A 9816-nucleotide genomic window follows, 5' to 3' on the forward strand; every position below is an offset into this window, starting at 1 on the left:
CCCAGAACCATCTCCATTCTGCAATAACCCGTTCCCAAAACATTGCCCAGAATCTCTGGAAATTCCATTTTTCCATCTCCAGCTGGGCAGGAGCTGCTGCTGACACAGAGGATTTCTCTGCCGATGTTTCCTTCATCTCTCAATTTCAGGGATTTTTTTTCCACCAGACTTTGTGGGATAAGCAAATTCCCAAAATCTTCCTGTTCCCTGCAAGGATGGGACGGGAATATTCCCATTCTGCCGGTGTGAGATTGGTTTTTAATCTGATTTTTAGCTTTCATTTTCAGTCGAGGTGCCCAAAACCACCCAGAGGTTGCGGGGTTTGTTTTATTGATTGGCAAAAATATTTTGGGAAGTGAATTCCTGGAGTGGCAGGGGAGCAACAGCAGAAATTTGAGGGGGTTTGGAGTCGTATTTTGACTTTTTTTCTCATAAATCTGACACCACAGAGCAGGGCCAGCACAGCCCCGAGCCATTCCCGACCATGGAGCAGCAGCAGCAAAAAATCCCATAAATATCATGTGGATCCCATAAATGTCATATAAACCCCATAAATATCATGTGGATTGCAAAAATATCATATAGATCCCATAAATATCATGTGGATCCCATAAATATCATGTGGATCCCATAAATATCGTGTGGATACCATAAATATCATGTGGACCTCATAAATATCATTTGGATGCCATAAATATCATATAAATCCCCTAAATATCATATAAACCCCGTAAATATCACATGGATCCCAAAAATATCATATAGATCCTATAAATATCATGTGGATGCCATAAATATCATATAGATCCCATAAATATAATGTGGATCCTAAAAATATCATATAGGTCCTATAAATATCATGTGGATCCCGTAAATATCATATAGATCCCATAAATATCATATAGATCCCATAAATATCATATAAACCCCACAAATATCATATAGATCCCATAAATATCATGTGGATCCCGTAAATATCATATAAATCCTATAAATATCATGTGGATCCCATAAATGTCATATAGATTCCATAAATATCATATAGATCCCATAAATATCATGTGGATCCCGTAAATATCATATAGATCCCATAAATATCGTGTGGATCCTATAAATACCATATAGATCCCATAAATATCATATAAACCCCACAAATATCATATAGGTCCCATAAATATAATGTGGATCCTAAAAATATCATATAGGTCCTATAAATATCATGTGGATCCCATAAATATCATATAAACCCCGTAAATATAATGTGGATCCCATAAATATCATATAAATCCCATAAATATCATATAAATCCCATAAATATAATGTGGATCCCATAAATATCATGTGGATCCCAAAAATATCATATAAATCCCATAAATATCATGTGGATCCCAAAAATATCATATAAACCCCATAAATGTCATATAAACCCCATAAATATCCTGTGGATCCCATCTCAATTTTAATAATTCCCGATGAAACCAGCGGGGGGAGGATGACAATAACCCCAGAGCAAAATACACTGAAAAAAAATGTGAAATTTCCAGGTTTTTAAATTCCCATCTCTTCCCTGCCCACGGGATTTGGGAAAAGGGGAGAAAGCAAAGCTGGGAGTGGCATTTTCACCCAGCTCTGCTTCAAACCCCGCCGAGAAACGTGGTTGCTTCAAAAATCCTAATTTTTAGGGAGATTTGTGGCATTTTGTCGATGAAAATAATTGTCCTGAAAGGATTTATTTATGAAATATCCTGAAAGAATTATTTCCGCAGCTTTTCCTGGGTATGTGGATGGGTATTGGGGGTTTTCCTCTAAACACAATGCGCGATTTTTATTTTTCATGTAAAAAATTAGAAAGGCAGACTCACAAAATTAAATAAAGGAAGCGAGCATACACATTTTCAATCATCTATATTTTATATATTAAACAGGAAAATTCAACGTTTTCCCCTCACAAAACGACGTGTCCCATCATCCGAAATGCCCTGAAAGTGCTAAGAATGCCGGAAAACCAAATTAAATTCTCGAGAAAAACCAAAAAAAAATTGAAGAAATAAATTAAATAACAGAAAAAAATAAATATCAGAAGGAGACACCGCCACGCCGCCGTGGTGCTGCTGCAGCAGCGGATGCTGAGCCAGAATTTTCAGCAGAAATTTCCCAGGAAAATTCTGGGAAAATTCTCCTCCCCTGGAGATGCTGAACCTCCACCTCGCTCCCGGCGCATTTCCCAGCCAGCAGCTCAGCCCGAAACCAAAATTAATTATAAATAAATCAGGATTTACCTGGAAATGAACCCAATTTCCCCGGCAGGGAGGGAAAGGCAAAGCGGGGCTGCTCCGGCGGAGCGCAGGGAGGGGACGGAGCCGCTCCGGGGCTGTTTCACAGGAAAATGGAATTATCCTTTCAATCCACATCCACACCTTTAAACCGGGCAGGAATGCGCTGCCCACATTTCTCCAAGCTGTAGAAAATCCCTTTTTTTCTGGCTGGGAGCGCCGTTTGCTCCGTGCAGCCGAGGCAACATCGAGTTCTTGGTGATGCTCGCCCTTCACTCCCCCACAGCGGAATGAAATAAATCGGATTTTTTTTTTATTTTTTTTTTGCCTTACCTGTTTCTTCGGAGGGTTTTTCTTACAATTCTTTTTATTTGGAAGCTCTCGAGTGGGAGAGCGTGAGGAGAGCAGCGAGGATTTCGGGATTGGGGGGGAATAAAGGGTGAAAATTTGCCCTGCCTGCCTCTCCAGGAACCACAACACGCTGCCACGAGTAGACATTTATTTTACACCCCAAAAGTTCGGGGAACGAGGAAAACTCCGACAATTCGGAGGGAAGGGGGGACCTAAAACAACCTCGGCTCCTTTCACTCCGCAGATTTCCCAGCACTGCCCGACCTTGCGGTGATGCTGGGGGGACATCACCGAGGAGGGGAAGGGGCTCCCCCTGGATCCGCACCCCCTTCCCAATCCGCACCCCCTTCCCGAGCCTTTCGGGGGCCCAGCGGAGGCTCTAGAGGCGGTGGGGACAGATGTCCCCCTCCTCCAGGATGTCCACCTCGTCCTCGGGGTCCTGCAGCACGAAGGGGCCGGGGGGGCCCTGGCGGGGCTCGGGCGCGGCCGCCTCGGGCAGCTCGGGCTCGGGGGAGCTCTGGCTCTGCTCCCGGCTCTCCTCCCCGGCCGCCTGCTTGGGCTCGTCCTGCGTCTTGCGCAGCTGCTTTTTGTGCTTCATGCGGCGGTTCTGGAACCAGGTTTTCACCTGGGGGGAGGAGGGGAAGTGGGGGGAAGATTGTGGGGGGGAAAAGAAGGGGGAAAAGTGGTAAAAATTAAAGGGAGAAGGGTGCTGGGTGTGATGGATGTGGGGATGCTGGAGGGGATGCCGGGAGGCTGAGTGGGTGGGATGCGGGGATTCGGAGGGGATGGGATGTGGAGGGTCCTGGAGGGGATGCGGGGATGCTGGAAGTGATCCGGGGATGCTGAGTGGGTGAAATGTGGGGATTCAGAGGGGATGGGATGTGGAGGGTGCTGGAGGGGATGCGGGGATGCTGCACGGGGCGCTGGGATGTTGGAAATTATCCGGGAGTGCTGAAAGGATGGGACGTGGGGATGGCTCCTCGGGATGTGAGGATGCTCCTCAGGATATGGGGATGCTCCTGGGGATGTGAGGATGCTCCTTGGGGTGTGGGGATGGTGCTCGGGATGTGGGGATGCTGGACCCATGGGATGAGGGCTGGGGATAGGTGCCGGGGACAGGATGCTGGGGACAGGTTGCTGGAAGTGATCCGGGGAATGCTGAAAGGATGGGATGCTCCTCGGGATATGGGAATGCTCCTCGAGATGTGGGGATGTTCCTGGGGATGTGGGGATGCTCTTCGGGATATGAGGATGCTCCTGGGGATGTGAGGATGTTCCTCGGAATGTGGGGGATCTCCTCGGGATATGAGGATGCTCCTGGGGATGTGAGGATGTTCCTCGGGATATGGGGATGCCCCTCGGGGTGTGGGGATGGTGCTCGGGATGTGGGGATGCTGGACCCATGGGATGAGGGTTGGGAACAGGTGCCGGGGACAGGTGCCGGGGACAGGTGCTGGAAGTGATCTGGGGAATGCTGAAAGGATGGGATGCTCCTCGGGATGTGGGGATGGTGCTCGGAATCTGAGGATGCTGCTCGGGATGTGGGGATGCTCCTGGGGATGTGAGGATGCCCCTGGGGGTGTGGGGATGCTCCTCGGGATGTGGAGATGGTTTTCGGGATGTGAGGATGCCCCTGGGGGTGTGAGGATGTCCCTGGGGATGTGAGGATGCTCTTTGGGGTGTGAGGATGCTCTTTGGGGTCTGAGGATGCTCCTCGGGATGTGGGGATGCTCCTGGGGATGTGAGGATGCTCTTTGGGGTCTGAGGATGCTCCTCGGGAGGTGGGGATGGTTTTCGGGATGCGAGGATGCCCCTGGGGGTGTGGGGATGCTCTTTGGGGTGTGGGGATGCTCTTTGGGGTCTGAGGATGCTCCTCGGGATGTGGAGATGGTTTTTGGGATGCGAGGATGCTCTTTGGGGATGTGAGGATGCCCCTGGGGATGTGAGGATGCTCTTTGGGGTGTGAGGATGCCCCTGGGGATGTGAGGATGCTCTTTGGGGTGTGAGGATGCTCCTCGGGATGTGGAGATGGTTTTCGGGATGCGAGGATGCTCCTGGGGATGTGAGGATGCTCCTCAGGATATGAGGATGCCCCCGGGGATGTGAGGATGCTCTTTGGGGTGTGAGGATGCCCCCGGGGATGTGGGGATGCCGGACCCATGGGATGAGGGTTGCGGACAGGTGCCAGAGCCGGTCCCCTCTCCCGTACCTGCGTCTCGGAGAGGCTGAGGGCCGTGGCCAGCTCCACCCGCTCGGGCGTGGACAGGTAGCGCTGGATCTCAAACCTCTTCTCCAGGCCGGAGAGCTGCGAGTCGGAGAAGACGGTGCGGGCTTTGCGGCGGCGGCAATGCTTCCCGGGCAGCTCGGCGTGAGCGTGGTGCTGGAACAGCGCCGGCACCGGCATCCCTGGGGGGACACACCGCGATGGGCCAGGGAGAGGGGACCGGGCAAAAACCCCCCGAATGTCGGGCTTGTCCTGCCGCGGCTCGGTTGTGGGCTCTCTCCCTCCCTCTTTGAATTTTTTGTGTTTTTTTCGTTGATTTCGTTTCTGAGGTCGATTGATTGGTTTGGGGTTGGGGGTTTTGTTGTGATGAATACGAGGGGGATTTTCCAAGAGCCCATCCCGGGGTGGTGAAGGGAGTCACAGGAGGGGACTCGAGGCTGGCGCGGGCACCTGAACCCTCCCGGCGGGGAAACCGCAACGAAATGGGCACGGAAAAAACCGGGAGAGCCCTGGAAAAGCCTGGGGAGGGGGAAGCGATCCTTGGCAGCCCCGCTGGCACACGGCTTGGGAAATTTGGGGGGTTTTGCCCTTGTAGAGCAAGGAACGGGCAGAGCCGGGAACGGGAGAGGAGCGGCGCCGCCACAGCGGAGCTGCTGGAGATGGAAAGCGAAGCCCGCTTGGACAACGAGAGGGAAAAGCAAGGTTTTATAAAATAAAAGCGGTTTGAAAAAAAATAAAATTAAAGGCAAAGAGAGGGAAAACCTCGAGGTTTCGAGCATCCGCTAACGAAGTGGATGATCCGGGGCGAGCAGCCAGAGGGATGCAGGCGGGGGATGTAAAAGATTCCTGGCAGCCCCAGAGCGGCTCTTTCACCCTCGTCCCCACCCGGACGCCCCGATCCGGCGCTTACCCGAGGTGGTGAGGAAATAGGGGTGGTGGTGGTGGTGATGCTCCGGCTTGTGCAGGGCGGGGTGCGGGTGCGGCGCCAGCAGGGTCGGGGTGGGCATCAGGGGGTACCCATAGTCCAAGAGGGGCACGCGGGAGGCCAGCGAGCCGGGGAAGTGCTCGGGGGGCACCTCCCGCAGGGCTTTGGGCTTGTGCAGCAGGATGTCCTCGATGAAGAACGACGTGGGCCGGCCCGTGGACACCGGCAGCACCGGCGAGGTGAAGTTGAGGTTCATGGCCCCGCTCGGGCTGCGGGAGCGCGGGCAGGGGAGGCCGGCGGGGAAGAAATAGAAATGATGATGTCAATAAAGAAATAAAGAATAATTTTTAAAAATCCGCAATCAAAATAAACAGCGATAATATTTTTTTTTTTTAAAAGAGGAATCCCCCAGGCAGAAGTAAGCCGAGCTGCGGGAGCAGAGGCAGGGGCGGCCGGCGGGGAAGAAATAAAAATTATGATGTCAATAAAGAAATAAATATATTATTTTTAAATCCGCAGTCAAAATAAACAGCGATAATAATTAAAAAAAAAAAAGGAATCCCCCAGGCAGAAATAAGCCGAGCTGTGGGAGCAGAGACAGGGGTGGCCGGCTGCACCCAGGGCCGGCAGGGAAGAAATAAAAATGATGATGTCAATAAAGAAATAAAGATGATTTTTTTAAAATCCTCAGTCAAAATAAACAACGATAATAATTTAAAAAAAAAAAGAATCCCCGAGGCAGAAAGGAGCTGGCGGAGCCGGGGGAGGCGAGGCGGGCGCGCCGGGGATGCGCGGGGCGCTGCGCGCCTTTGAGGCGCGCTGGGAAGGGGGATGCGCGCTGAGCCAATGGCGAGCGGGGGGGGCCGGGCCTGCGGGGCCACCCAGAGCACCCCGGGGGCGAGGAGGGGGCGAGGAGGGGGCGAGGAGCCCGCGGGAGCCGCCCGGGATCCGCAGCGTCCCCCGCGCAAAGCTCCGCACCCCAGCGCGCTCAGCCCCGCTCCCGGCGTTTCCCCCAAACCACGCCGGGATCTCCCTATTTTTATTTTTTTTTCTCCCTTTTAAAAAAATAAATAAATGAAGAACAAAACTTGGGGGAAAATAAAGCAGCGCTTCTTTCCCACGCTCGGCTCCCAACCTGTCCCCGCGCACGCCGCTCCTCCCGTCCCTCTCAGCTCCCACCCCATCATCCCAGCGCGGTTTTGTTCCCATCCCTTGCTCCCATTCCCCATCCCTTCCCCGCTCTCTGTTACGCCAACACTTTTTTTCCCCTTTTTTTCTTTCTTTTTTTTTTTTTCTTTTTTTTTTGGGTCTTTCCTCTGTTTGTCTTTTTTTTTTTTTTTTTTTTTTTCTCCCTTTTTGCCTTTCCTCACCCCTCTAATCTGCGCCATTCATTTCCCCGGAGTCAATTTGCTCAAATGAGGGTGATACACCACATCATAGCCGAGATAATTTCGGTTCGCATCTCGGCAAATTGCTCTAATTATTGATGTTAAACTCAGGGAAATTAAAAGAAGGCGCTTCTCCTTCATCTCCCGATTTTAAGCTCTAATTTGTTGAAATCGAGTTGTCATCACAATTCCAATCACTCCCGTTAATAGTAAAAGTGTTCTAATAGAGGCAGAATTCGCACAACCCATGCTATTAGATAATTAAGAAAGATGTTAGAAAGACAAGTGCTAATCCTTGGGCACACGGACAGCGCTTCCATCTGATCCAGCAGGTAGAACAAATTAATTACCCGAATCAATTAGTCCTAAAAGTACAGTTCTCCGGCAAGTGCAAGCCATGCCTTCCATATGGATGAGCTGGTAAATGGTAAATAGATGAGGAAAAAGCCGGGAAAGAATAGAAACGGCGAGAGCGGCGCTTTAATGAGAGCGCTGCTCGCGGGTTGGGCGGCGGGGACAGCGCCGGGCCGGGACAGCGGGGGCTCCTTGGGCAGCTGCCGAAATTGGGAAATTGGGGAGGGGGCGGCCCAGAGGCAGCAGGGAACCCACGGGAGCGTTGGTGCCCGCTGGAGCCGCACCCGCACTTTGTGCGGTGCGGAGTGACCGCGCACGGGCAGAGCGCACACACCCCAGCAGCGTGAAATGATGTGTATTACATAAAAATATCCGCGGTTCTGCCTTTGTTTTATGCGTTATATTTGTATTTATATCGCGTTTTATTGTCTTATGTGTGGTTTTTTATATTTAGAAATATATATATTTCTATTTATACGCAGATCCTTTCCTGCAGAGTACCTGATGCAGGAAAGCAGGAGGAGTCCCCCAGGACTGGGGGGAAATCTCAAATCCTCTCCCTCTTTTTCCCTAGGAAAAATAATTAAAAAAAAACCAAACAGAAAACCAAAAAAAACACCAAAAAACCCCACAAAACAAACTCTTCTCTCTCTTCTCTTCTCTTCTCTTCTCTTCTCTTCTCTTCTCTTCTCTTCTCTTCTCTTCTCTTCTCTTTCTTCTCTTCTCTTCTCTCTCTTCTCTTCTCTTCTCTTCTCTTCTCTTCTCTTCTCTTCTCTCACTCTCACTCTCTTCTCTCTCTCTCTCTCTCTCTCTTCTCTTCTCTCTCTTCTCTTCTCTTCTCTTCTCTTCCTCTTCCTCTCCTCTCTCTCTCTCCTCTCCTCTCCTCTCCTCTCCTCCTCTCCTCTCCTCTCCTCTCCTCTCTCCTCTCCTCTCCTCTCCTCTCCTCTCCTCTCCTCTCCTTCTTTTTTCCCCAGGAAAAAAATAGATAAATAAATAGACAAACAAATAAATAGATAAATCAATCAATTACTAGATAAAAAACTAAATAGATAAAGGCAATAATCCCGTTGCAGTGGCCCCTCCTGAAATGACCATCAGGACTTTTTGGCCGAAGGATTTTGCAATCCAACTTTCAGCGCTGGCGCAATTGAGTGGATGAGCTCAGGGTGATGAGAGGGGGCTAATGCCCCCCTGCTAATGAGGAGTGTCTGTCTAAGCTGCTCGAGGAGCCATTTCATCAGCTGGGATTGCTCTGCCGGGGGGGCCTGGGCTTCTCCCTCCTCCTGGGGGGCGTCAATTCGGGGATTTAAAGCAGAGCTGAGAGATTGGAGCTGTGTCACTGCAGCCACGTTGGGTCCCAGCTCCAAACATTGGCAGGGCTGAATTTTGGAGTTGATTTGGGGCACAGGGGAATGAGGCAGAGCAGGAAATGGGGCGAGTCTCGGTGTTTATTTGCAGCAAAACTCGTCCCCAAATTGTGCAGTGGTGTTTCAGGCATATCAGCCTCTCCCTGCTGCTGTTTTGGGGCAAGAAGCAGAGGGGACAGACCCCGTCTGTGGGGAAGGGACAGGATGGCAGCCCCAGGAAGGGAGATCTCCCCTGCAGTGCTCACATCCAGGCATTTTTTAAAAATTTAACATTTCACAGCTCTTTGTGACAGAAATGGGGTGCCAGGTGTGTCTGGTGCTCTTTGCCCCAGAAGTTTTTCCCTGTTTTTCCCCATTTGTCCCTGGGGTGATGGGACCCCGCAGAGTGGATTCCATCCAGGGACCCCCAAACACGCCCAGGAGCAGCCCCTGGATCCTGGATCAGCCCTTTGCCAGGCTGGACAGACAGACGGACACAAACAGAGGCTTTTCCTACACACCCCATCCCATCTGATGCCAAACCCTGGGAGAACAGAACCCGTGGAGGGGTCACCAGCAGGAACTGCCCCAACCTGCAGGGCTGGGACACATCGGGAGGGAAAAACACGGAGGAGGAGGAGGAGGAGGAGGAGGAGGAGGAGGAGGAGGAGGAGGAGAGGAGGAGGAGGAGGAGGAGGAGGAGGAGGAGGAGGAGAAGGAGAAGGAGAAGGAGAAGGAGAAGGAGAAGGAGAAGGAGAAGGAGAAGGAGAAGGAGAAGGAGAAGGAGAAGGAGAAGGAGAAGGAGAAGGAGAAGGAGAAGGAGAAGGAGAAGGAGAAGGAGAAGGAGAAGGAGAAGGAGAAGGAGAAGGAGAAGGAGAAGGAGAAGGAGAAGGAGAAGGAGAAGGAGAAGGAGAAGGAGAAGGAGAAGAATTAGGGCCAAGACTGGGATCAGAAT

The 9816-nt window shown here is 51.2% G+C and overlaps 1 protein-coding gene across 1 annotated transcript; it reads right to left on the minus strand.

Annotated features, from left to right (window-relative positions):
* Window positions 1-1953: 1953 nt before the first annotated feature.
* BSX (brain specific homeobox) lies at window positions 1954-6388 on the minus strand. The gene is made up of 3 exons (XM_064732041.1): window positions 5759-6388; window positions 4834-5030; window positions 1954-3249 (listed from the first exon to the last, which is right to left on the minus strand). The coding sequence occupies exons 1-3, from the start codon at window positions 6027-6029 to the stop codon at window positions 3004-3006; spliced, it is 714 nt and encodes a 237-aa protein (XP_064588111.1). The 5' UTR covers window positions 6030-6388; the 3' UTR covers window positions 1954-3003.
* Window positions 6389-9816: the final 3428 nt, after the last annotated feature.

This window comes from Zonotrichia leucophrys, chromosome 24 (genome assembly GCF_028769735.1).
Source record: "Zonotrichia leucophrys gambelii isolate GWCS_2022_RI chromosome 24, RI_Zleu_2.0, whole genome shotgun sequence".
Classification (NCBI taxonomy): Eukaryota; Metazoa; Chordata; class Aves; order Passeriformes; family Passerellidae; genus Zonotrichia; species Zonotrichia leucophrys.